General features: G+C 54.4%; 9 protein-coding genes across 9 annotated transcripts; 5 read left to right on the top strand and 4 right to left on the bottom strand.

The window, feature by feature from the left end:
• The first annotated feature begins 1,255 nt into the window (after positions 1 to 1,255).
• On the top strand, positions 1,256 to 2,706 carry SODALDRAFT_353027 (hypothetical protein). Its single transcript, XM_028613623.1, has 2 exons — positions 1,256 to 1,839; positions 1,971 to 2,706. The coding sequence occupies exons 1-2, from the start codon at positions 1,500 to 1,502 to the stop codon at positions 2,462 to 2,464; spliced, it is 834 nt and encodes a 277-aa protein (XP_028463099.1). The 5' UTR covers positions 1,256 to 1,499; the 3' UTR covers positions 2,465 to 2,706.
• Positions 2,503 to 3,200, top strand: SODALDRAFT_60829 (hypothetical protein). The gene has a single exon (XM_028615532.1). The coding sequence runs from the start codon at positions 2,628 to 2,630 to the stop codon at positions 3,093 to 3,095; it is 468 nt and encodes a 155-aa protein (XP_028463098.1). The 5' UTR covers positions 2,503 to 2,627; the 3' UTR covers positions 3,096 to 3,200.
• Positions 3,201 to 7,112: 3,912 nt separating this feature from the next.
• On the bottom strand, positions 7,113 to 7,796 carry SODALDRAFT_363103 (hypothetical protein; the record flags this gene model as incomplete). The annotated part of the gene is made up of 3 exons (XM_028614530.1): positions 7,113 to 7,192; positions 7,409 to 7,479; positions 7,585 to 7,796. 3 exons carry the CDS (start codon positions 7,794 to 7,796, stop codon positions 7,113 to 7,115), a joined length of 363 nt encoding a protein of 120 aa, XP_028463097.1.
• On the bottom strand, positions 7,585 to 8,999 carry SODALDRAFT_381468 (hypothetical protein). Its single transcript, XM_028615167.1, has 2 exons — positions 8,451 to 8,999; positions 7,585 to 8,369 (listed from the first exon to the last, which is right to left on the bottom strand). Exons 1-2 carry the CDS (start codon positions 8,544 to 8,546, stop codon positions 7,953 to 7,955), a joined length of 513 nt encoding a protein of 170 aa, XP_028463096.1. The 5' UTR covers positions 8,547 to 8,999; the 3' UTR covers positions 7,585 to 7,952.
• Positions 9,000 to 9,282: 283 nt separating this feature from the next.
• SODALDRAFT_328610 (mitochondrial phosphate carrier protein) lies at positions 9,283 to 11,206 on the top strand. The gene is made up of 4 exons (XM_028610740.1): positions 9,283 to 9,491; positions 9,623 to 10,000; positions 10,104 to 10,892; positions 10,973 to 11,206. Exons 2-4 carry the CDS (start codon positions 9,701 to 9,703, stop codon positions 11,042 to 11,044), a joined length of 1,161 nt encoding a protein of 386 aa, XP_028463095.1. The 5' UTR covers positions 9,283 to 9,491; positions 9,623 to 9,700; the 3' UTR covers positions 11,045 to 11,206.
• A 172-nt stretch (positions 11,207 to 11,378) lies between these two features.
• SODALDRAFT_328609 (Calcium/proton exchanger) lies at positions 11,379 to 13,492 on the bottom strand. The gene is made up of 8 exons (XM_028610739.1): positions 13,412 to 13,492; positions 13,041 to 13,301; positions 12,765 to 12,976; positions 12,470 to 12,703; positions 11,941 to 12,384; positions 11,739 to 11,850; positions 11,556 to 11,641; positions 11,379 to 11,470 (listed from the first exon to the last, which is right to left on the bottom strand). Exons 1-8 carry the CDS (start codon positions 13,416 to 13,418, stop codon positions 11,417 to 11,419), a joined length of 1,410 nt encoding a protein of 469 aa, XP_028463094.1. The 5' UTR covers positions 13,419 to 13,492; the 3' UTR covers positions 11,379 to 11,416.
• Positions 13,493 to 16,744: 3,252 nt separating this feature from the next.
• SODALDRAFT_60657 (cysteine proteinase) lies at positions 16,745 to 20,003 on the top strand. Its single transcript, XM_028615530.1, has 4 exons — positions 16,745 to 17,013; positions 17,107 to 17,256; positions 17,391 to 17,404; positions 17,502 to 20,003. The coding sequence occupies exons 1-4, from the start codon at positions 16,975 to 16,977 to the stop codon at positions 19,681 to 19,683; spliced, it is 2,385 nt and encodes a 794-aa protein (XP_028463093.1). The 5' UTR covers positions 16,745 to 16,974; the 3' UTR covers positions 19,684 to 20,003.
• A 600-nt stretch (positions 20,004 to 20,603) lies between these two features.
• On the bottom strand, positions 20,604 to 21,174 carry SODALDRAFT_283609 (Yos1-like protein; the record flags this gene model as incomplete). The annotated part of the gene is made up of 3 exons (XM_028608419.1): positions 20,604 to 20,659; positions 20,828 to 20,935; positions 21,087 to 21,174. 3 exons carry the CDS (start codon positions 21,172 to 21,174, stop codon positions 20,604 to 20,606), a joined length of 252 nt encoding a protein of 83 aa, XP_028463092.1.
• Positions 21,175 to 21,530: 356 nt separating this feature from the next.
• SODALDRAFT_300643 (hypothetical protein) lies at positions 21,531 to 23,950 on the top strand. Its single transcript, XM_028608886.1, has 3 exons — positions 21,531 to 21,705; positions 21,783 to 22,232; positions 22,306 to 23,950. The coding sequence occupies exons 1-3, from the start codon at positions 21,693 to 21,695 to the stop codon at positions 23,703 to 23,705; spliced, it is 1,863 nt and encodes a 620-aa protein (XP_028463091.1). The 5' UTR covers positions 21,531 to 21,692; the 3' UTR covers positions 23,706 to 23,950.
• The last annotated feature ends 305 nt before the right edge of the window (positions 23,951 to 24,255 follow it).

The raw sequence follows: 24,255 nt of genomic DNA, 5'->3' as shown, positions 1-24,255 counted from the left end.
TCAGCTCGAGTCCCTAGCAAAAAAAAGAAAGGATACTTCTGCAGATCGACCAAGAGGCTTGGCGGGACAAACAGCGTACGAATACATGTGGCACAGTTTCCCGTTTCCCGACAGGAGTCGGAACGGAAGCGTTGCAATTTTACACGTACACGGCGGGCGTGCCTAGGTACGTGTAGGGTCGCACACGCAGCATGTCCCAGTAAGTTGAGATCTGCAAAGATCTACAACGTGCCGCTTCGCTTGTCAGGGTGTCTCTTACATGGGGTTCTGATAAGACTTGGGCCACGCGTTCTGAATTCCCACCCAGATCTTCGATAGATCCTCGCGACTCGCCTCGCTGCTCAGGTACTTCGCCGAGCCGCTGTTTGACTTGTTTCATCTTCTCCGTTCTGTATGCATGGAGAGAAAGAAGGAGAGGTCTTTGATCGCGACACGACGTCGACCGCCTGCGCTCTGTTCATCTTGGCGATGCGAGGCAGAAAGAGAGATTAGCTTATCCCGGCTCTTCGTTTGCTTCGTGGCGTTGAGAGACGGCACAGCGGATCAGACAGATTCGAAAGAGAGGACGTAACGGAGGTCGTACGGAGAAGAGCGTCCTCCGTCGCCGGCACCACGCCATTTGAAGACCCGATTATGATTATGCCACGGTTTTCTGCTGTGCCAGACGACTGACTACCTTGGCCATGCCGGTTATGCGCAGCAGTCAACAGGATGTCCAGAGCAAGAAGGGATAAAAAGAAGAAGAAGAAAAGAAAAAAAGAACGAACGAACCTGCGACCCATGGGCTCGGCTCCGTCGTCTCTCGGCTTAGCTGGAGAAAATATACCTTGTGCAACATTGATCGACAAGTAAGCGGGGCGATGCTTATTAGCCCTCCCGCTAGCTCGCTTCCTTGTCTCAAGAAATACACAAAAGAAATAAAAAACGAATGACCTGCAAGACATAGGAAACTGTGCCGCTTCCTCTACACGTATTCCTGGGATACCTACACAAAGTGTTGTGGCAGCGGTCACGTGACCGACATCAGCCAATCAGGCTGCCGCGTTTTAGGTAATCAGATCTCCTCGAGGCTCAATCCAGCCAAGGATCTAGCTTAGCTCATCCTCTTCACGCACACTCGATACCTACCTTAGTAGTCGTTATACACGAAGTAAGGTAGCTAAATTGAAGGAGGAGGTGGTGAAAGGCACGTATCCGTGCAAGTTCTCCCAAAACATCATGAATATTCGAAGATGTATCCGTTACCAATCCATCGGTCACATCATCACGTGACCTCGTGGCTTCGCGGCTTCGCGGCTTCGCGACTCGGCGACTCGTGTGCTTTCCCTTCTAAATTTAACGTTTCGTAGACACGGATGCAGACGGATACCGTATACTCGCGCTGAGCCAGTCCCTCACTCTATTCCCACCATTGCCGTCGACCCCTTTGAACCAGATCTGTCCGAAAAGTAAAGGGCCCAAAATAACTCCAATCCCAACCTATACCGCCACTGCGCTTAATGGCCTCCCGACAAGATCCCTTGACAGTAACCGCCATCAAACAATCCTTCATCGACGCCCAGACTCGCCTGCTCTCCCAGCCGCCCCGTCCGTCGGGGGCCTGGCGCGCTCATAATGCCGCGTCCGAGGACCCCCTTCCGGGCCCGGCCCTGGACGACGCCCTCCTCCGCCTGGACCAGACCATCGCTCAACATGCCCGTCGCGTATACCCACCGCAGTCCACTCGCCTCGTCGCAGAGCAGATAGACCGTCTCTACCAGACCGAAGCCGAACGCCGGGACCGCGCCCGAGATGCCAGCCACGATGAGCTCGGCGTACCTTCAAGCGCCGCTGACCTGAGTATGAAACTCCTCCCCCCTACTCCTCAACAAAACGATACCGGTCAAGTCCGGTGACATGAAGTGAAAGGAAAGAAAAAAAAAAAAAAAAAAAAGTGTGCTAATTTTGTCACCGTGACACGACACGAACAGCTTCCGACGAAATCCTCTCCTCCCTCCCCGCAACCTGGCCCATCCCAAAAGAAGCCGAATCCCTCCACCCCCAAGCGAAACGCTACGCAGACCTCGCAGCCCGCCTATCGACCCTGGCCGACGCCCGCTCCCAGGCTCGCGCTCGCCTCGCCCGCCTCCGCCGCGCCCACGCCGCTCTGCGCCCCTTTGCCGCACCAGCAGACGATCACGAAGCCGCACCCCCCACCGCGGGACGGAGCGACGGCCGCGACCATGGCAACAGCGCTATCCAGCAGAACCTCGTCACCCGCGACGGCGACGTCGAGCGCGAGCTCGCGCGCATGCGTCTCCTGCTCGCTCGGGTTAGCGGCCGTGTTGCCGCCCTTCCTTCCCCGCTGCTGGCGCCTGCTGCCTCTTCGACATCTGTAGTACCCGGTGATGATGTCTCAATGGAAATGGACTTCCCTGCTCAAGAGGAGAGCAGGAAGGTGGATGAGTTGCTGGGGAGGTTCTGAACACGGCTTTCCCGCCATGGCGGTTTCCTCTGAATTTTTTTTTCTTCTTTTCAATCTTGGGTGTCTTCAGCATCAGGGAGTTTTGGCGTACCAAGGGCATAAAGTGGACTGGAAAGTTGATACCCCCCCTGTCAGGTCATCTCCAGAGATGTAAATATGTCTAATGCCGCCGCAAACCTCGTCACCTTACCTAAAGTTACTCAGAACCTGGAAACGCAATCGTCCTACGCACTCCCACTCATCTTGCGCTTGGATACGTTTTTCATTTTTCAAGTCTGCGCATAATGCCACGGCTGCTTCGCCGGGAATGTCTGCCGATTCGCCCTTACCAGAGTCAAGAAGAAGTCTCCAGTCTCCACGCAACAACCACCACTTCTACCGCCCCAAAACTCTCTTATCCATTCTTCATGAGCATGTTAAACTTGGATTCTCTTCTTTCTTTTCCTTTTCTCGCCTACACAGAGCACCCGGGCCTCTGTTCTGTTCGCGGTCCACCTTTACCCGTTTTTTGTGTTTTTTATTTTATTTCACCTTGCCTTCGCCAACCAGTCGCCGTACTAATTTCCCCGCCGGGTCTAGTAAAATAGAAAAATCCCGTCGCAACGGGCCGAGGTCGACCATGTCAGGATGACAAGATATAGTTGCCAGTAAAAGAGAGGGAAGGCAAAGCGTCCTTCGCCTCTCTCAGCCGACAACTCTTCTTCCCACCATGACCAGACCCCGAGTTAGCGATCCTGGCTAATTGGGCCGCCCCGACAAAGAACCTTAGTCCAGGTAGCACCGCCTGTCTGTCTTGCCAATGTCCAGATCTAGTCGAAAATTGAAAGGGCTAATAGGGGTAAATGTCGCCTGTGGAAACCAGCCTTCCCAGTTGTTCCGTAGCCCGTGTCCAACCGCAGTACCCAAACCGGGGGTGGGGGGCGGGGGGAGGCATTAAGTCGTATATTGGCAAGGAGAATCGTGAACGTCCGTCCGTTGTGAGGTTGTGCTCTTCAGCAACCGGTGAAACCAGATTTCTTTTCGAGATTTCAGCGTCGCAAACAGTCCCGAGTCCCAAATCCGAGTTCCGAGTTTCGAGTTCCGAGTTCCGTCCGTCGTGAGAATCGTGGTCAAGAGAGTCCTGGGTCCCATGAAGATCGGAAAGCCGTGTTATTTTCCCGTTTTGTTCCAGAAATATGAATTGTGTTGACCAAGGGGAATCCGAGACGCCGAGTAAAGAAGCGGGATGTGCATGCCCATGAGCAACTATCCATTGTTATGCGTAAACCGTGAAGGGTGAGAGAAAGGAAATAAAAGCGGATGGTGAGAAAAAGAAAGATCAAGGAGCGCCCAAGAGGCGTAAAAAGGGGGAAATGGGGTCAACAAAATACAAAGAAAAAACATTGGTCGTGTGGTTATGGTAAGTGAAGTGGGTAAAAGTTTGTTAGGGAGGTTTGACGCGACTCCAGGTGTTTGAAGAGACGCTAACACCAACACTCTCCCCTTGGCCGAACCAACAAGCTAATCATGATGCGAACAGCGGCTGGTCGATCGGCCGAGCCTGCCGCTCCGTCTAGGCAACCGGAGCCAGGGGAGCAACGGCAGGGGCGGGCATGGGAGGAGGAGCAGAGGCCTTCATGTCGACCTCGGCGGGGATCTCGCCGTTGGCAGCCTTCTGGGGGCAGTCGCGGGAGATGTGGCCGGCCTCGCCGCACTGGTAGCAGGTCTTGCCGGCGGTGTTCAGGGGGCCGCCGTTAGGGGCGGTGCAGTCGCGGGAAATGTGGCCGAGCTTGCCGCAGGCGTAGCACTTCATGGCCTGAGCCTGGCAGTCGCGGGCAAAGTGGTTGGGGCCGCCGCACTTGTAGCAGGTAGCGGGACGGGGACCGCCGGCGAAACCACCGCGTCCATAACCGCCGAAGCCGCCACGGCCGCTCATGGGACCACCGCGGCCCATGCCGAGCGCAGCGGGGGTAGGGCAAGCACGCTAGATAACATCTCGTCAGCTCTCTATTAGAACAAAAACGAAAGGGAAGACCAAAACAGAGCCGATCTCTGCTGAAAAAAAAAAAAAAAACTATCAGGTGGCTTCTTGGGTTCTTACGGCAAGGTGGCCGGGCTGGCCGCAGTTGTAGCAACGGCCGCTGGTGCCAGCGCCGCTCAGGCGCAGAGTAGGGCAGTCAGCCTGGACATGGCCCAGACCTTGGCAGTGGTAGCACTGTTTGGCCTCGGTAGTGCGGGGAAGAGGGCACCCGTTGGACTCGTGGCCTGAAAAATCGCTTTATATCAGTATGATGAAATAGCCGCTGGGCCAGTCGATTCTGCTTACCCGGTTGCTTGCCTATTGCCAATGGTTATTAGCGACTTGAAACTTGAGGGCATGGCATATCATGGGAGCTGCGTGCAAGCTGTACGTACAGTTATAGCAAAGGCGCTCGGCAGACGAGCAGACCTCGGCGTAATGGCCAACATTGCCACACTTGTAGCAGGCACGGCGAGAAAGGGAAGACATGATGACCAAGATGAGTATCTGTTTGTCGGAAGATATGTTGATTAGCACGGCGTTCCGATACACACTGGACAACAATGGTAAGAAGAGTGTCGTCGTTTGCGCAGCAGGTTGTGGTCATCCATTGTCGGCCCATCCGTTTCCAGCCGTCCATCTACATGGTAAAAGGTGTGGATGAATCATTTGCTGCGGCACACAGTCCAAGTAACGGTCCATAGGAGCAAGCTCAGAGTCGAACGAGCCGTATTCCCTTGAAGGATACGTCGCCGGCTTGTCTGATACATTGTTGGCGACATGCGACAATAGGACAGGGTCGTTGAGCAGCACAGACAACCCACGCAAATGAAGGCGCAGAAAGGACGGCAAGAGCGACAAGTATTCCGGGTCAGCGGTATTGTGCAACGCTGCAGTGATGCATTTCTGAATTCCCATGGCTCCGATGAAGCAAGTCGTAACGGGTAACGGTTAATTACCCGGGATCCGAATCCGACGTGTCGGAAAGTCTAGGAGGGTGGATAGTGGGCCGTTACAAAGGACAGCGACCGACCAACGGTGGTCAGAGCCAGCCGACACCACCATGATGGCATCTCGGTCCGATCGAGTACGTCGCGTGGGAGGAGGAAGTCGACATGATGAACCGCATCGCAATTGCGTCTCGACTCGAATTCAACACGTTGCAACCCAGTCCATGGCCAGATAGGTTCGAGGGCAGTGGGCCAGATAGATGGCGCATATAATGTGTGTGTGTGTGTGTGTGTGTGTGTGTGTGTGTGTGCGCGTGCGTGCGTGCGTGCGTGTGTGCAGAGTCGCGCGAGTCGAAGATGGACGGTGTGTGGATGGACGCGAATAGGCGCAGAAAGGAGACGCAAAACTGCAGGCAGTCCAAATGGAAGGGGGGGGGCGTCTTGGAATAGCAAAAAAATGTGTGCGACGCATTGAATTGAACTCACCTGAATTGAGGGAAAGTAATCGCGAAAGAATCGAAAAAGACTTCAAGTCGGTCGGTCTCTTTAAAAGTCGAAATTAATGTCCAGCAACAACCGTCGTCAACCTTCCGGGCTTCTCAACCACCAACGGCCAACAAGGAATCAAAGGTGAGGCGTTAAAATTTTTCTTGTGAAGCGATAATGTATTTTCGTCCTTCGGAGGGGAAAAGGGAGGAAAAGGGAAAGGGGGGGGGGAGGGCAAGACAAAGGAGGGGATTGGACGTAATGGGTGCGCGAGTCCCGATGCAGTAGGTACCCCAGAAGAGGCAAAAAGACGCTGAAAGAGTGGAACTCAACGGTTTATGCTAGTCAGAGCAATAAAAGGCGCTGGCTGGCGGTTAGTGGGTTAGTGGGCAATACTTTGTAGGAACCGGCGGTAAAACCAAAACTACCTACGGAGTAAAGTAATATTGGAGTATACCAGAACAGGTAACCCGCCCGCTGGAGTCTTAGAACTGTCCAGAGACATCACCAGACTTGCTTCCCCTGCAAGCCATTCACCAGGGGGCAGACCAAGTCTCAACAGGCTTAAAAGGGATGAATGATACTTGGTCCTAGGCAGATAACTGATACGGAGTGACTATCTCTCGAGGTGATGACTTAGCAGGCTTATATGTATGTCACTAACAATAAATTCAGTAAGACACAAGACCTCATGTAACGCTCCTGTACTTGGCAAAATCGTAGGCCCGTCCTCAGTAAGTGCCTACCTAGCAAAAACTAGTCCCTTATAATTCTAGCGTAGGTAGTCGTGAAGGCCATGATATCCCCCAGTCTTCCCAGTCTCCCTCCCAGGTCGAATGCCCTCATCCCCCGCTCCACACTCTCTGTCCTCGTTGGTGTTGTTCTGTTCATCTGGCAGAGTCAAAGGTGAACTTGGCGAATGCAATGTGCTCCTAACGCTGAACGAAAAGGTATAGAGTACGGATACTGACAGAGTCCTCGGAGAGCGTGTCCCTCAAGTGTGCCGATCTTGCCATGACTCGGCTTAGTTGTCAAAGGAACGGTAGTATTAATACGGACGGATAGAACTACGATATAAAAACACAAGATGTGAACATGATTGATGCGAAACACATCACACTTCCTGGACTCATGGCATGCGTCTAGAGTCTAGACATTAGCCTATTTAGCCTGCCTCCTCGAACCTCCCCTGGGAAACTTCAGCTCTCGCTTATCAGTGCTTGCGAGGGCTGCTGAAACAGGTCAGACGTTCATGCATATCCCGTTCAAGTGCTGCGGTGACGTCCTCCGTCTCTGAACCACACTATCATTGTGTATATTCCGGCATAAATTACTCGTGGTCTACCCTACCATACAATCATATCCCATATACCTTACCTTACCTTATCCATAAGAGACATCAATGGGTACCTGCCTCTCCTCAATCAACTACCCTATCCTCTGTCCATACATAGTAATACCAGCTCGTCCGAGTTGAGACATGCTATCGAGATTGTCTTTTGTTCTCACTGGAGAAGAGCGCCCTGGGCAAGGACTTGACGCTCCTTAGCCATATCCTTCCCGAGGAGTGGCCATCCAAGCTATCCCATGCCCGGCAAAACAAAGGTCGAACATCATAGCCAACGTATTCATAAGTCCTGTCAATTCGCTTTATCCAGTAAGAGTATGTTGAAATACCTGCTTACAGGGTCCTCCCCAAGACGCCTCTACCCGTCATGGCCATCTGAACAAGTCCTAGAGCGCTTGCAACTATCGCCGACGCCGGAGTCAATGCTATCCCGTTGAAAACGCCCCATGTCCGCCCTGGAGTGGCCCTGTTGAAAACAGACAGGACATGAAAGTGTCGATCTACAATCGCCCAATCTGCGACCTGTCGCCCGTTCTCGTCTGAAAGCATCTCCGATGCTCCCCATTTGTACACTTTGGGGGGGGAAGAAGAAGAATAAAAAGCGAAAAGAAAAAAGAGGAAAAGAAAGGAAGACAGCCGCGCAACCGAACAAGCAGGCCGGTTGAAATACCAATACAACCGACCGCCGTCCAGGATACAGCAGCATCAGGCTGGTCTCCTCTTCACAAATTCCTTCAGATCCTGGTCGGTTGCCACCCCGAGCACGATCCTCCTCTTTTCGTCCGTAATGACCGCAAACGTGTTCTTCTCCCCGCCATTGTTCTCGAAGAAGGCCTCGAGCTCCTCGAGCGGCGTCTGCATCGTGATCACCTTATAGGGCCTCCCGCGTCGCTGGAACCGCGTCATGGCCGTCTCGATCGGGTCATCGGGTGTCACTTTGCGCGCTTCTAGGAGGGCCTGCAGGCGCGGGATGGCGATGTAGCCCAGCAGCGCGCGCGTGCGGGCGTCCACGACTGTGAGGTGGGTGTACTCCCTCTCGTAGGCCGAGAGCATCGCCAGGGAGATGGGGTCTGACGGGGTGAGGGAGAGGGCTGCCGGGGGTTCGAGGTCCTCGACGGTTGCCTTTCGCGGTGAGGAAGAAGGGTCAGCTAGCTCTCGTACCTAGGAAAAAAAGTGCGAACATGGTGATCGGATTGCACGTACTCCTCTATACCTTGATGACCATTTGGAGACGAAGGGTTGCGAACCGCCCTGTTCGGTGGCGGGTGCCACGGCCGAACTGCTCGACATCGCTGCCATGGTGGGGTGATGGGGGAAAACAGTCGTGAGGAGTACGGCAAGGGTGGTCTGTCGACTGGCCGTTTCTTGATCTTCGGTCGGCTGCACGAAACGGGTATCGGTCTTGCGGCGTTAACTGGTCTTTGAAAGGGCTATGGATAGTTGGAGAGTTTTTCTTGGATTTAGCTATGTCGTTGTCGCCGGTAGCCAGAATGGACAGTGTGGGACGGGAATAGGAGCTGAACGCCAATTGCGGGGCCTCGCCTTATTTTTTGGGCGCGATTCCTCGGTCATACTCCGTACTCCGTCAGTTGTCCTCGGTGAGGTGGTTGGGTGGGGTGCACTCGCCGAAGTCGGAAACTGCACGGTGATAAGGTGAGCCATTAAAATAAAGTCGACGTCAGCTTCAACTATTAGACCTCCAAATCCGTGACAACCCATAAAGTCATACTGGATGGTGAATAACCAGAAATCTGTACCGAATACGATCGCATGCAATGTGAGACCTAAGCCCTTAGATATGACTATCCGTCTGCCTATAACCGGCCGGGACTGAAGAAATACTTATACCCTCCCTCACCGAAATCCAAGGTGGTACCTTACCTTACTTGGTACCCAAGCCATTGGTAAGGTACCCAAGCCAATGAGTGTAGGTACCCGTCATGGTTATCCTTTCCGTTAGTGAGCCGCATGTACAGAGTTATTGTTCGCACCCAGAAGTCATATGATGTCATCACTACCCAACTGAATGAATGAACGAACCATGAACGAACCTCCTTTCAGCCGAAACACGACTTTGTGTATTTTTTATCCCGTGCGAACTTCTTTTCATCTTCAGACAGATAGTGACTGCTTGTTCGCTCTCCCCTTGTCCATACCATTACCTCCTTGCGGCTGGACTCTGTGTAAACTATTTCTCGGCTGCATTTGCATGAGCGGTGCTAGATCTACGACTGCTTAGTCAATGTAAGTACAATGTATTGGGTGAGAATCGTGCGGCAGATCAAGCCAGTTGTGCCTGTGTCAATCGTTGTTCTTTTCATAAGCCTCCCAAGGCGGGAATCATCTTCCAGTCCAACAACTTACTTTATATCTAGTTCGAACTTCGAAGCGGAACGGAACCCCTTCCAAAACACGCAAGCCTATCTTCTTTGTATCCTTCGAGGAAAATCAGAATGCCGCCTCTGTATCCGGGGCAGGATATCCTGCGGCGATGCTTTGCTGGGGCACAAGAAACACCAGCACCAGTGCTGGAAACATGCTCACAGCCGTCCCGCTACCAAGCACGCCCAGACCTATATTCAGCAGCTTTCTCGACTGTCGATGACGCCAAGGGCAAGGCGCATAAGCTGAGCGCGGAAGCCGCTAGAGAGTTCGAGAAAGCCAGCGCCGCCGCTCAAGCGAAGGCCGGCAAGGTCGAGCTATACACGGGCAAATACTATGCTGCCTGCACTTTTGGCGGACTGTTAGCTTGCGTAAGTTGACCCCCTCGGACCAAGGATAACCGACCCCTTGTCCTAGGAAAACGAACCAAAAAATCACGGCGTGCGGTCAGCTCACAGCAGTTCTCTTCCCTAGGGCCTCACGCATACTTGGGTGACACCCCTGGACCTTGTCAAGACTCGGCGCCAGGTCGATTCCACGCTGTACACGAGCAACGTCCAGGCGTGGTCCAAGATCTACCGCGCCGAGGGCGTCCGCGGCATCTTCACCGGCTGGGGCCCGACCGCCCTTGGATACTCGGCGCAAGGGGCGTGCAAGTACGGCTTCTACGAGTTCTTCAAGAAGCAATACTCGGACTTGGCGGGCCCGGAAAACGCGGTCAAGTACCGCACAGTGCTGTACCTGACCGCCTCCGCCTCGGCCGAGTTTCTGGCCGACATCGCCCTCTGTCCCTTCGAGGCCGTCAAGGTCCGCATGCAAGGGTCTATGCCATCCCCGTTCGCCGGCGCCATCGACGGCATCCGGAAGGTCACGGCCAAAGAAGGCGTCGCTGGCCTGTACAAGGGAATCTACCCGTTGTGGGCCCGTCAGATCCCTTACACCATGATGAAGTTCGCCTCGTTCGAGACCATGGTCGAAATGATTTACGCCCGCATGCCCGGGAAGAAGGAAGACTACGGCAAGGCCGCCCAGACCGGCGTCTCTTTCACGGCCGGATACCTCGCTGGTATTCTCTGCGCTGCCGTCTCCCACCCGGCCGACGTCATGGTCAGCAAGCTTAATGCCTACCGCAACCCCGGTGAGGCCTTTGGCGGTGCCATGGGACGTATCTACAAGGACATTGGTTTCAGCGGGCTCTGGAACGGTTTGCCGGTTCGCATCGTCATGATCGGTACCTTGACCGGTCTCCAGTGGATGATTTACGTGAGTATTCCTGGCCCTCCTTGGCTTTAACTACTTTTTGAATATTTTTTGAGGACAGTAGGAGCTGACCAGAATTCCAGGATTACTTCAAGATCTTCATGGGCCTCCCAACGACCGGAGGCACATCCCAGGTAGCAGATAAGAAAGAATAAGTAGATTCGGACGAAGAATCAGACGGAGCTAGATATTGTTAAGATTAGCGAATGGATGAGACTGCTCCGATTTTCTTTCCTCCTATTGATCTTTAATGTACGCCTTTCAACTCGCTTGGTGTCCAATTTCTCTAGCGATAAAAACTGAACCTATTATATATCCAGCCTTGCGACTATATGCCACTAATACGTATCAGAAGGATGAGAATGCATAGATCGATGCAACGCCCTGTCAATTCTCCCGCCAAAAAAATAAAAGGAAAGCCTTACTATTACAGTGTAATCGGTACAGAAAGGAAATGGATGAGCCAAGTGCCTTTCGCTCTCTCTCTCTCTCTCTCTCGGAGTAAGGAGTGACTCGCCTGGTGGCTACTAGTTGGTCATGGATGCTGCCGCGATGGCGAGGATGATATAGAGGCCGAGAAGCTAGGTAAACATAAGAGGTAAGCGTTTGTCGGGGAACCACCGCTACAAAGGAGCGGCGTGGAAAGGGGAATGGGGGCAGTCTTACCATGGCGCCCTCTAGATAGTTCGTTTTGCCGTCTCGGACAGTGTATGAGACGACCAGCACAGAAAGCGCAAAGACGATCACCTCGACTGTTTAAGAAGGTGGAAGAGCAAAATGTCAGAAATCGACTCGGCGAAATGTAGGTCGCGGACCTCCAAAAGAAAGGAAGAGAGGCTTTGTGCTCACATGTTTGGAAGCGTAGACTCATCGGCTGATCCATGGCCCACCCAACGAGAACCAGGAAAGGAGTAACCAACAGCGCAATCTGCACACTGGAGCCCATGGCTACGCCAATAGCCTGTGTGAAGGGGTGTATCATGGTTAGCGAGACATCCAACAAGAGGGAATCTCAACTGAACGGCGATTGGGTTGGGTTCCCGAGGCATACCAGGTCCATCTTATCCTTTACGGCTACCACACAGGCCGTCGCATGCTCGGCAGCATTGCCCACAATGGGAATGAGGATGAACCCGATAAAGGTCTTTGTGATGTTAAAGTCCTCGACGAGCGGATCTATGCTCTCCACGAGGTAGTTGGCGCAAAAGGAGACGAGAAGAGTGGTGATGACCAAGATGGCACCGGCAGCCCAAGGGGACATGATCGCCTCCTCTTCCTCGTCTTGTTCTTCCTCGTGGGCTGCGACGCCATTTGGGCCGGCAGGGGATGAAGCAGCAGCAGCCACGGGACAGATGAAGAGATTCTTGTGCGTCTCTAGCTGAAACCACATGTAGGCGAGGTAGAGGACGAGGAGGACGATTGAGGTCCCCCGGGAAAGCTGAAGTACACTTGCCAGCTTATCCTCTTCGTCCATGCCATCGAGGGCGAGATACAGCTGCGGGAAGAAACGAATCAGTACAATCCGAGCTGGTCAATTCGAAGAGCAGGACGGGAGAGAAGGAGAAGAGAGTTCGACGTACGGCGGTGGGGATGATCATAGAGGCAGATGAGAGGGTCATTAGAGTGCTCGTGACCTGACCGGTTGTCAAGGCGAAGCACTGCTCGGTGCCGTTTCCATGGCAGTCCTTCATGTGAACGATGCCACCCAGCAAGAAGCAGAATCCCATGACGAGCAAGAGGTTGGAGATGATGGAGCCCAGAAGAGATGACTGAACGACTTGTATCTGGCCGTTCCTAAGGGCTACGATGGAAACCTAATCGATGCTTGTCAGCTCTCTCCTGCGTCTCTTCAAGCCAAGGCGTGGGAATTCTTACAATAAGCTCGACGGCATTACCAAATGTGGCATTGAGCAGGCCCCCCAAGGCCTCCCCCAACCGCGCAGAGAGTTGCTCGGTAGCAAACGATAATACGGCCGCCAGGGGGATGATGGCGATGAAGTTGAGGGCGAAGATACTGGCGGGACTCCAGCCCGCCGCACCGGCCACGAGGCCCAGGGGCACAAAGACAAGGAGGACATTGACATAATCTTCCAGGATACTCATGTCAGCCCGCAACCCCCCTTCTTTTTACGCCAGGATGAAAGAACTTACTGCTGTATAGGGTCGCTTTGGTCATATGCCAGGACCAAGCCAAGCACCTCACGGCGACGTTCGAGCTATCGAGTCCGGGGGTGTCGCTCGCGCCCAGGACCTTCCTCAGGAAGCCCTGCTGCTGCTGACTGTAGTCAGTTCCGCCATTGGGACGGCCGATAAGCGGCGTGCGGTCATCGGTGACACCGAAGCTATTCCCATGGCTACAGCCGATTCGCCCCGTGGCCGCCCGCTGCAACGACTTGCGGAAAGCGACGTTTGCTGTTCCCGTTTAAGGGGGGAGGAGATGCCAAGTCAGCCCATTGAGCTCCTCCCGGGTCCCCAATGCTACCATCTAGGGGGTTTGGTTCCACGAGGCGATCACGACGTACCGGTCATTGCTTCCAATGAGTGCTTCTCGACAGATTGGATGGGAAAATTGAGAGTCAAATTGACGAGTTTCCGAAGAAGCGGAAACGCGAAGCTGTTTTAAAACCAGGGAACTGGGAATTGGGACTCTCATCAGCACCTACCAAGCTACCACGTGACTAGACCAATAACGCTCGTCCCTTCTAATTAATACCTACTCAGCCCATTCCGGTTGCCTCATCTTCAATGGGAACTGGCCAATACGGCGGCCGCAATTGTGAGGCCTCTTTTTCTCGACAAGAAAGAGCGACAAGAAGAAAAAAGCAACGACAATGAGAATGGCGTAATATGTAATGAGCCACAATTTCCGGGATCCATTACAGATCAGCGCCATTATCGCCAAGGGCGAGTTTTACCTGTAGGCTCCCGACGACGAGTAAATCGAGTATTATAAGCACTCTGAAGCCCCCAGCCCCCCAACCTTGCGGTCACTGGCGCATTGGTGGGCATCATCTCACTCGGGAAATTCAGCTGGCAAACTTCCGACGAAACCACAGCCTTGGGACCTTGGTCCTTGGTTTACCTATTAGGGCGTACATGTAGCCAGTTTGTGATTTGCTGAGGTGACCAGTAACCCATCCAATGACGGTTGGACGGGTGAACTGCAGAAGAAAGGACATTGCTCAATGACTCAGCCAACGCAAGGTAATAGGCGGATGAGAAGGAGCCAGCCCCTACATGGGTATTGAAGGCCCAGAGGATCGAGAGAATCGAGAGAATCGAGAAGGTTAATAATTGTCGTTGGTGAATTAAGCACCTAAATATTACCGATACTGTACATACTTAGTGCACAGAAGTACGGTGTTTTATGGTAAAAGACTCTGGGGGGGGGTTGGCCGAAGGAGCCATTATTACGAAGACCGAGAAGACCCCGACTGGTTTTGGTCGAGAAGGTGACCGGGGATTAACAAACACCGGCGGGTGTCCAGCAGGGTAAGGGTTTGCGGGGGAGGTTCCATATTTCCATATGCGAATAAGTCTATCGTCGGTCCTCGACTCCGGTTGGACATGGCAATATTCTGTGCCCGTCAGCAGCACAGATAGGGGCCGTGAACATGCGGGGATGACAACCACAGAAAGGGTAAAATGGTTCCAAGGGCCGCTTGACCATGTTACATAGCCGCCGGTCTGGAGCGTTCACTGCACGTGGTCGTGGTGCTTCTGTTGTCCACACTTGCCGCTGATCTTACATGGCAGGCGTGCAATCGGAATAAAAAGGGAGGTGGAGAATAAAAGACTGTCGAAGGACTATGTTTTCAAAGCTATCGATTGATGTGCCTGGTTGTGGTGGTGGTGGTGGATTGGTGGTATTAGTCGGTTGCTCCAGGCAAAGCAAAAGAGGAGGGGACGAATGGGCCGAATAGAAGGACTCTTCACAGAAGTGAGGAGGCAAGCTTGCGGACTTGAACCTCGAAGCTCGGGTCTCGGGTCAAGGAGCGCCGGCAGGCGGAACACCAAACGAGATGGTGGTTGGATTCAAGTCGATGAATCTCAGTATGAGTTCGTCCACGCTTGGATTTCGTTCGAACCCACAAACTGCCAGGCCGGCGTTCGATTCTGCCTCTGGTAGTCCCGCGCGAGACTACTCGGGTAGTCTTCAAGTGGTGATGAGGCATTGATCTAAATATCCCCCGAATGCGCCCCCGGAACCTGGGAATGATTACCAGCGTACTGGAAGCGGACTGACTTGGTAGGCTCCGGTTCATGTCCGGCACATGAGTCGATGGCTGCAGAGCGTCATGATGTCTCTTGTTCGTATGCCGTTTATCTCGCACACATGGTAAGGTAGGCAAGAAGGTTTGCTAGGACATGTCGAGAGTTCATGCGAGAGCCGGTCGGGTTAGACGTTTTGAAGCTACCTTATGCTATGATTATAACCCGTTCGGTGAGAGTGAGAAAGCATAAATTAGTAACAGACTCTATGCGGCAGCGAAGAATGGACATGGGACGATGGACGAAGGACGGAAGCATCCGTAACTACAGGTAGCCGTTATTAATTCAAGACCTACGACGAAATACCTAGGTACCTTGTACTAATTCCGTAAGGTACCTAGGTACCTTAGGTTTGGCGCATGGAGGGGAGGTACGTACTTCGCTTGTACCGTGTCTGTACCACACCGAATACAGTACGGCAATCCTTTAAGGCGGGCGGCCCCCCCTGGATCCTGTTGGTGGGAGTAGCGTCTCTTTCACCTGCAGCCAACAGCCATTACCGACTGCTCACTCCGTGCGAAAGTATTCAGATTCAGATGGTTATCGCGATTGCTCCCGCCACGAGTTCGGCTTTCTAGTGTTCTTTTGCCTAAGGTACTGGGTAGATAGATCTGGACTTGGTTTTCCGCTGCTAACTCGAAAGAGATGGAAGTGACGGGTTCCAGGTTGCCCCCCTCGCTTTCCCGACCCCCTCATCTCGCTTCTCCCACTTCCCCTGTACAACGTACACTACGTAAGAAGGAAGTACACTAAATTGCCTCAGCCCGATGTACGGAGTCAATGTGCTCTGTAGTGTACGTACGTACGGAGTACTTGCGGCTTGCGGAGTACCGAATAATCCGGAGTACGTACCTGAGTCCCATCGCCACAACCTCCGAGTCGTTCCCGTTTCCCGTTTCCCGTTTCTCGTTTCCCCATCCGCACCCCAGCTCTTCCCCCCCAAACTTACCCAGACGCCCATTCACAACCGTTGGGAAGAACGACCTTTCCCCGTCTTTCCTATGGGGGGGACCCAAGTGCCACCTTTACTCCCGTTCGTCGCTTTTACCAACGTCCCGCCTGCCAGATCCACTATACCATACAACGTACACCATAAGGTAACCTACCTTACCTACCTAATAAGGTATTCAAATTGAAATTGTTGCGACCAATTCCAACCCCTCGGCATCACTCGTTCTTCCGACGCGATCCTGAACCTTGCCCCTGTTCTCCCCGGCTCTTCGTTGTTATCACCATCATCACATTCAGCTCGGGAAGCGTCTCGTCCTGGTTGTCTTGCCTATGCCGCCTTAACCAACTGTTGTCGCCCTGTTCACAGTGTTGCCCTGACACGGACGTGGACTTCCGCCGCATCACATCGCTTATTCGACTCGCCACACCAAGGAATCATCTCGATCTCTCGTCTGCTCGATTGCTCGCTCGCTCGCTTTATCTAAATCCCTTTAGCGATAGAAGATCTTTTCTCGCCGACACTACTCCTGGGCAACCTCCCGACCCCGTCCAGTCCATTGCACTGCTGCCTTGCATTGCACCCCGTCGCAAATCTCAACACCCCCGACCACAACTCCATCTCTCAGTGCTTTCTACTCGGCCTCGATCCCCGACGCCTCCCATGCCTTACCATTCCAACAACAACCATTAGACCAGCGGATGTTAGATTCCATTGTATCGTTTCGGCGCCGTTGAGCTCGTGCGTAGCCGCAGCACTCTCGCTCTCCCCCCCCCCATTGCGGTCTCGACGTGCCGTCGTTTGTCACTTGATCCTCTCGACCAGCACCGGCACCAGCACGCCGTGCACCGGCAAGCCGCCAGAATGGCCAGCTTCCTCAATAGACTCAAAAATGCCTCTTCTGTATGTAATTGGCCCTGTGTCCCCTACCGACGACATGCCCCTATCCTTCGTATGTCCTGCCTGGCCTTTTCTAATCCCTCATTTACTCCGCAGGTCACTACTAGCACCGCGAACAAAGATGTTGCCGTCAAGAAAAAAGAAAAAGAAGAGCTGCCCCCCGAGCTCACCCCATTAGAAAAGATGCTCCAAAACGCCGGCCCCCTACGTGACGATGGCACCGATCGCTTTTTCGGCTTGGAAAATGTGTGTTCCTCTTTGCCCCCTCTTTCTCTCCTAAAGCTCCCCTCTAGAAAGCCCCCTCCCCCTCCCCTCCCTCTCTGGCTCAATTGACATGCTAACGCCTGGTCGCGTCTTTTTTTCTTCTTTTTTTTTCTTAGTTTGGCAACACTTGGTAGGATTTTTCCCTGTGCCCCGCTCGACTGACCTTCCTCTCCCGTAGACGTCCCCCTCGCCCGGGAAAAAAAAAACATAAATTAACGCGATTTTAGTTACTGCAATTCCGTTGTCCAAGCGTTATTCTACCAGGAAGCCTTCAGGCAACATGTCGTCAACTACCCATCACATTCTCCCTCCGACACCCCGAACGGCGTGCGCCCCAAAGTCCAGGTGACCATCCGACCACCCATAAAAAAAGACGACGGCCAGAACCCGGCGAACAGGCAGAAAATAAGCGCCGCAGAAGCCATGAGGCGGCGTCAGGCCGCTAGCTTGCCGCCCCTGCCTGGTCAGCCCGGCGTCCGACCGGAGGATCGACCAGACGCCCCCGAATACAAGAAGAAGCAGGCCATGATGAAGGGGCCCGTTGTTGAGCTCAACCAGGAGAACCCCGACGCTTACGGCATGACCGAATGCACTTTCACCGGACTCAAAGACATCTTCGGAGCTCTAATGGAGAGCGAGAGCCTGACCGGTGTCCTGAGTCCCCAACGTTTTCTCGAGATTTTCAAGCGAGACAACGAGATGTTTCGTAACTCGATGCACCAGGACGCCCACGAATTCTACGGTCTCGTACTGAACGACGTCATCGCCAACGTCGAAGCCAACGCCAGACGCCTGCAGGAGAAGGAGGAGGCCGCCAGCAAAAACGGACTCGTGCAGTCGGTTGAGCATGCGCTCGACTCGCTCGACGCGGGGTCCTCAAGCCAGGCGACACAGGGCAACGGAATCGCGACAAGGCCATCCGGGACATACGGGACGGGTTGGGTCCACGACATATTCGAAGGCGTGCTCACATCGGAGACGAAGTGCCTGACGTGCGAGACGGCGTCGCAAAGGGACGAGACCTTCCTGGACCTCTCGATCGACCTGGAGGAGCACGCGTCGGTGACGTCGTGCCTGCGCAAGTTCTCGGCCGAAGAGATGCTGTGCGAGAGGAACAAGTTCCACTGCGACCACTGCGGCGGCCTGCAGGAGGCCGAGAAGCGCATGAAGATCAAGAGGCTCCCCAAGGTGATGGCCCTCCACCTGAAGAGGTTCAAGTACACCGAAGACTACAGCCGGCTGCAGAAACTGTTCCATCGGGTGGTCTACCCGTACCACCTGCGCATGTTCAACACGACGGACGACGCCGAGGACCCGGACCGGCTGTACGAGCTCTACGCGGTCGTGGTCCACATCGGGGGCAACGCCTACCACGGACACTACGTCTCGGTCATCAAAACCAAAGACCGAGGGTGGCTGCTGTTCGACGACGAGATGGTGGAACCCGTCGACAGGCACTTTGTGCGCAACTTCTTCGGGGACAAGCCGGGGACCGCGTGCGCCTACGTCCTGTTTTACCAGGAGACGACGTTCGAGAAGGTGCAGGCGGAGATGGAAGCCGAAGGGTTGGAGGAGGTCAAGATGGCCAACGAGGCGGCCAATCTCGCGCACGAGAACGGACAGGCTGCCGTTAACGGAAACGGAAACGGAAACGGCATACCCCTTTCGAAACAGACGTCGCAGCCTGTGAGCCCCGTGGAAGACCGAGACGCCGCCACTGTCAGCCTAGCGCACGCGCAGACGGCTCCTGGCCTGGTGGAAGTGGCCAAGGTGAAATCTGCCGCGGTCGGTCCTCTACCGGATCCGTCGACAACATCGGTATCGACGACTGCGGCGTCTGTTGCAGGGGGGCCCACGGAGACAACAGCGCGTTCCGACCCGCCAAAGACCAAAGAGGAGCGAAAGCGCGAGAAGAAGGAGCAGGAGGCGGCGGAGAAGGCGCGCAAGCTGGCCGAGAAAGAGAGGCGGAAACAAGAAGAGAAGAACCTCAAGGAATCGATACAGCGGAGACGAGAGCTCCGGCTGCAGGAGACCGAGGCGTTGCGGCAGGCCATCGAGGAGAGCAAGAAGACGGCGGAAGAGGAGGACGGTGCGCGGAAGATGACCGAGGATGCCGTCAAGAGCCCGTTGTCCGCGGCGGGCCCGTCGTTGTTGACGAGCCCCGGCGGATTCCTGAGCCGGGCGAACCGAGGGAGCAAATCGATGATGACGAAGAGGAGCTTCGGCTTTCTCGCCAAGGACAAGGTCAAGGATAAGGACCGGGGGGAGGTGCCGTCCGGGGAGAGCGGTTCCAATGGCTCCGAGGGGCCGGGGCCGGGGCCGGGGCCGGGAAGCCAGACAGAACAGAAACTGAAGGACCGGTTCAGCTTCAGCCTGGGAAGGAAAAAGAGCACCAACATGTTGTCATAGCATTAAGTTTCGGCGTTTCTATGGACGGAAAAAGTCCCCCCTTTTTTCTCTTTTCTTTTCTTTTCTTTTTTCTTTCTTTTTTTATTATTATTTCTTTCTTCTTTTATTATTATTCCCTTGTCAACTTGCTATATATTTCCTCCTCGACACATATACATAGTTTAGGGGAGGATTGTACGATGGTGCCAAGGGGGAGACGACGCCGTCTCAGTTGGAAATATCCGAGACTATCGTGGGTACCATTCTGCAGTCGTCACCAAGCAAGGCCGAGGAGATTTTGAGAGGCGCGGGTTACGAGTCGCTTGTGGATATGATGAAGGGCGAACATGGATCCGCCAGCCGGCGTCAGATTATTGATTCTTATACGGTTTCCGCATTTGTACTATAACAGCGCATGGCATGATTGTTTCCCCGGTTTCTGTAAAAGTAACCCGAAGGGAAAAGATGAATGATCTGAAATGGTCGCACATTGCACTTGGGGTTCCGCCATATTCCGAGGATGAAGTGGATTTAAAAGGAAAATGGGAAAGGGGAGGCTGGGCCATGTCCTTCCTCTTGTGCCCCTTGATCTCGTCTGGCCTCATAAGGCAATGTGAAGTAAATACCCATCCCAATCAATGGCTTTGGCCAGGTCGGACGTTATATGTCAATGCGGCGCAACGGCCCCATCGGGTTCATCGTTTGTGGCCAAAGAGTGCTGGCAATAGGGGAAAAGAGGAAATAAGAAAGGGAAAAAAGTAAAGCAGCAAAAACGCCGAACTTGCCTATATTTACAGCTCCCACGTGAATGATGTGATTGATGCCTAGATACTTCCAGTGTAAAGATGCGACTCGTCTTCCCATGCCCTCCCTATCACTTCCCAGCTTTATCTCTTGCCTTGCCCTTCTTTGCCTTTCGTGAGCGTCATATGCTGTCGTGTTTATCCGAAGAAGAGTCCGTAGACTATTACGAGGGTGTTGATGCCTATGAGTGGTACTGTTCAGGGAGCGCGGGAACACACAGCTCTTGTTAGCTATGCATCCTCTTGGTGGCGTGGCATTCATTGCAGTTCGCTGTCCCATTGCTGCCCTCGGAGAGAATGGGGGAAAAATGGGGGAGGTTGAAGGGGGCGCGCAGTGTGGGAAACAAGGTGGGACTGCATACTTCTCATCAGTGTCCGAACACTGGCAATGAGGTTGATGATCTTGGCTTTGATGCTTGCGTCGGAGCCGGCCCCGAAGGCGGGGTCGTAGGAGGATGGAGAGAGGTTGACTAGGCATTTGTGACACGATGGTTAGCTCGTGATTTTGCTCTTTTGCTCTTTTTCTCTCCTCTCTCGAGGCACGGGGATTTCAAAGGACGAAAGACGGCGCTGGGGATGGTGATCGGGGCGTTCGAAGAGGGCCGAGGGGGGGAAACGCACTGCGAGCGAGAAAGCGATCTTCGCTGAGGACGGCGATGGCGTTGATCAGGAGAAGGGAAACGTAGAAGAAGTTTCCTATCAAATACATCTTGGCCGCGTTGTGTGGGTGAGGCGGAGGCGGAGGGAGAGGGAGAGGGAGGGAGGAAAAGGAGATGTAGTAGTGGCGCAAGGCGCAAGCTGTCCAAGCTCACAGATGCTAGGCTACCAGGATGGAGTACGCCAGAAGAAGTACTTGTGATGGTGGAGTATTACCTGTAATTCCCAGGAAGGCTGAATAAGAGAGCGATAAGATAAGCTCATATCCGAAGATTTGCCGGATTACCACCTCTACTGTGATGACATAATATGTCCCATACATACGTACGGAGGATTACATAACACATGATACATCGCGTATAACTAAGGTACTAACATGACAGCCAACTTCAAGGCAACTTCTCAGCTTCAGCATCACCTCAGACAGTCCCTCACTTCATAACCTCGAAGCAATAATAACGACCCTGTTTAGTTTTTCAACCCAAATCTGACGCCGGCCTCCGGCTTCTTCGTCGTCTTCTCCTGCCAAGAATCGGAGATGATCGACTCGAATTCCATCTCCCTCTCATAATGAAGTCTCTCGGTGAGTGAAGAAATGTCATGATATCTAAGGTAGGGGGTGTCTAGGCGGAATGCTAATACTGACACAATACGCATTAGATACTCTCCTCGCCCTCCTTTTCCCCTCTCTCATCCTCCTCCATCTCTTCGTGGCTCCTTACACCAAAGTCGAGGAATCCTTCACCATCCAAGCCGCCCACGACATCCTGGTCTACGGCACGCCAACCCACGACGTCAATGCCCGCTTCAAGGCCACTTACGACCATTTCACCTTTCCCGGTGCCGTCCCACGCTCGTTCGTTGGCCCCGTCCTCCTCGCCGGCGTGAGCCAGCCCCTCGTCCACCTGTCTGGCTTCTCCCACGCCCAGCTCGTCGTCCGCGCCGTCCTGGGCCTCTTCAACGCCGCATGTCTCCTCTTCTTTGCGCGGTCCCTGGCCCGGGGCTTGGGTGTTGCCGTTGCTCGGTGGTGGGTGCTTCTCATGGCAAGCCAGTTCCATGTCATCTTCTATGCGTCGCGGACGTTACCTAACATGTTTGCCTTTGGGTTGAGTACGTTCTTTGTGTCCCCTGTTTACTCCCTGGAAGTTGTAAGTTGTTCATTTTCGCTGACACCCGTTTCCAGCTACCCTTTCTTCCGCCCTCCTTCTACCCCATCCTGACACCCGAAAGGCGGCCGCCCGGCAACGTGTCGCCATCTCCATGCTCGTCTTCTCCGCCGTCATCTTCCGTTCCGAGGTCGCCATCCTCCTCGCCACAACCGGCCTTCACCTCCTCCTTTCTGGCCGGACTCCCCTCCCTCAACTCGTCGTCCCGTTCGCCGTCTCCTTCATCGTCGCCCTCGCCATTTCCGTCCCCATAGACTCGTACTTCTGGCAGAAGCCCCTCTGGCCCGAGCTCTGGGCCTTTGCCTTCAACGTCCTCCGCGGCGGCGCCTCCGGCTGGGGCACGTCCCCGTGGCACTACTACTTCTCATCCGCCCTCCCCAGACTCCTCCTGAACCCCCTGGTCCCGACCCTCCTCATCCCTTTCGCCGCGACACACCCAGCCACCGCCCCTACCACGCGGGCCCTCCTCCTCCCAGGCCTGCTGTTCGTCTCCATCTACTCCCTCCAGCCGCACAAGGAGGCCAGATTCATCTTCTACGTCGTGCCTTCTTTCACCGCCGCCGCCGCCCAGGGCGCCAACCTCATCTTCGCCCGCCGGACCAAGGGCCTCTTCCCTCACGGCCTCCTCGCCGCCATCGTCCCGCTCTCCATCTTGGCCACCTTCGCCGCCGCCTCCGCCATCCTCCTCATCTCCGCCCTTAACTACCCCGGCGGCGAAGCACTAGCCCACCTGCACGCCATTGTCGATTCCTCTTCCCCCACCCCCCTCGCCGCCACCGACACCGCCACCGCCACCACCGCTGCCACCGCTGCTGCCACTGCTTTCGCCGACGACAACGCCACAGCCGCTACTTCTTTCGCCCCCGGCCCCGCTGCCCACGCCGACGTCCTCGCCTGCATGACGGGCGTCACCCTCTTCGCCCAGAACCGAGCCGGCCTGCCGCTTCTCGGCGGTCGCACAATCAACGACGAAGATGTCCATCCACTCCACCACCACGACGGCTCGTCCCCGCTCTCCCTCGACCTGGACAAGACGGAGAACCCCACCGTGCTGCGTGACCCGGCCTTCTGGTCGCGCTTCGACTACCTCCTCATGCAAGACCCGTCGCACGTAGCCGGTGGCGCCTGGGATACCGTCGCCGTCGTGGAGGGCTACGCGGGCATTGAGATGCTGCGCCCCGGGCGCAGTGACGACGCCTCCTCTCCCGACCTGGAGGCACGAGCACCGGGGAAGAAGAGAGAGGGGGGGAAGCAGGATCAGGTTGTCGGCAGGGGACGTGTGGTCGCGGAGGTCAAGAACCGCGTCCGGGCCCTGACTGGCGGGTGGTGGATTGGCCCGCGCATGGAACCGAGAATCTATATCCTGGAACGTGTGAGGGACCTGGGGAATGGCCCCGTGGCTGTCGCGTCGGAGTGAATTTTTGTTTCTTCCCCTTCGCTCAAGACCAGCCTAATAATTAAGACCTTGGGTTGATGCATCAATTATAAGTGTCCTCCTGACATATTCTCATAGTACAATTAATAGAGTCGCCCACTCTTGCGTGAGCGCTGGGACCTGAGACTTTGCCCAAAGCTATTCGTCTGTCCATTCATTCGCTTGTCTCCCGTTGTTCCACCGTTACTGTATATAAAATACGAGGGATATGATGACGCAGAAGCAGGTATATTGAATTTATTCATCCTATCCTTCACTTGGCTTCCTCATCCCCCGAGGCCGTCTGTCCGTCCCTGGTAGACCCCGAAGAGGCAACAGCGCGAAATAAACAAGTCCCCCAAAGATCCAAAATCAACACAAGTTCCTCTTATATAATAGAGATCCTCCAGAAAGGTCAGGCCCGAAAAAGGAAAAATAAAAATAAAGAAATAAATTCGCATTCATTGACCGTTCGTCATGTCCAGAAACGATTGAAACAAGGCATCGCTATCGCCAGGAAACAGATGCTCTTATTCCCTTTCCCAGTGCCGCT

Source organism: Sodiomyces alkalinus (genome assembly GCF_003711515.1).
Source record: "Sodiomyces alkalinus F11 unplaced genomic scaffold SODALscaffold_11, whole genome shotgun sequence".
NCBI lineage: Eukaryota > Fungi > Ascomycota > Sordariomycetes > Glomerellales > Plectosphaerellaceae > Sodiomyces > Sodiomyces alkalinus.
The sequence above is the reverse complement of the archived record's forward strand: the minus strand, read 5'-3'. Positions and strand labels throughout refer to the sequence as shown.

Bases quoted from the DNA above. Each gene is read 5' to 3' on its own strand.
- SODALDRAFT_353027 (XM_028613623.1), top strand. From the start codon at position 1,500: ATGGCCTCCCGACAAGATCCCTTGACAGTAACCGCCATCAAACAATCC. The intron at 1,840-1,970 runs GTATGAAACTCC...CGACACGAACAG, and splicing joins TTCAAGCGCCGCTGACCTGA to CTTCCGACGAAATCCTCTCC.
- SODALDRAFT_60829 (XM_028615532.1), top strand. From the start codon at position 2,628: ATGCCGCCGCAAACCTCGTCACCTTACCTAAAGTTACTCAGAACCTGG.
- SODALDRAFT_381468 (XM_028615167.1), bottom strand. From the start codon at position 8,546: ATGGCAGCGATGTCGAGCAGTTCGGCCGTGGCACCCGCCACCGAACAG. The intron at 8,370-8,450 runs GTACGTGCAATC...TCACCGCGAAAG, and splicing joins GGTCATCAAGGTATAGAGGA to GCAACCGTCGAGGACCTCGA.
- SODALDRAFT_328610 (XM_028610740.1), top strand. From the start codon at position 9,701: ATGCCGCCTCTGTATCCGGGGCAGGATATCCTGCGGCGATGCTTTGCT. The intron at 10,001-10,103 runs GTAAGTTGACCC...TCTCTTCCCTAG, and splicing joins TTGGCGGACTGTTAGCTTGC to GGCCTCACGCATACTTGGGT. The intron at 10,893-10,972 runs GTGAGTATTCCT...CCAGAATTCCAG, and splicing joins GTCTCCAGTGGATGATTTAC to GATTACTTCAAGATCTTCAT.
- SODALDRAFT_328609 (XM_028610739.1), bottom strand. The intron at 12,385-12,469 runs GTACGTCGAACT...TTCTTCCCGCAG, and splicing joins CTATGATCATCCCCACCGCC to CTGTATCTCGCCCTCGATGG. The intron at 11,642-11,738 runs GTGAGCACAAAG...CTTCTTAAACAG, and splicing joins GAGTCTACGCTTCCAAACAT to TCGAGGTGATCGTCTTTGCG.
- SODALDRAFT_60657 (XM_028615530.1), top strand. From the start codon at position 16,975: ATGGCCAGCTTCCTCAATAGACTCAAAAATGCCTCTTCT. The intron at 17,014-17,106 runs GTATGTAATTGG...TTTACTCCGCAG, and splicing joins GACTCAAAAATGCCTCTTCT to GTCACTACTAGCACCGCGAA.
- SODALDRAFT_300643 (XM_028608886.1), top strand. The intron at 22,233-22,305 runs GTACGTTCTTTG...ACCCGTTTCCAG, and splicing joins CATGTTTGCCTTTGGGTTGA to CTACCCTTTCTTCCGCCCTC.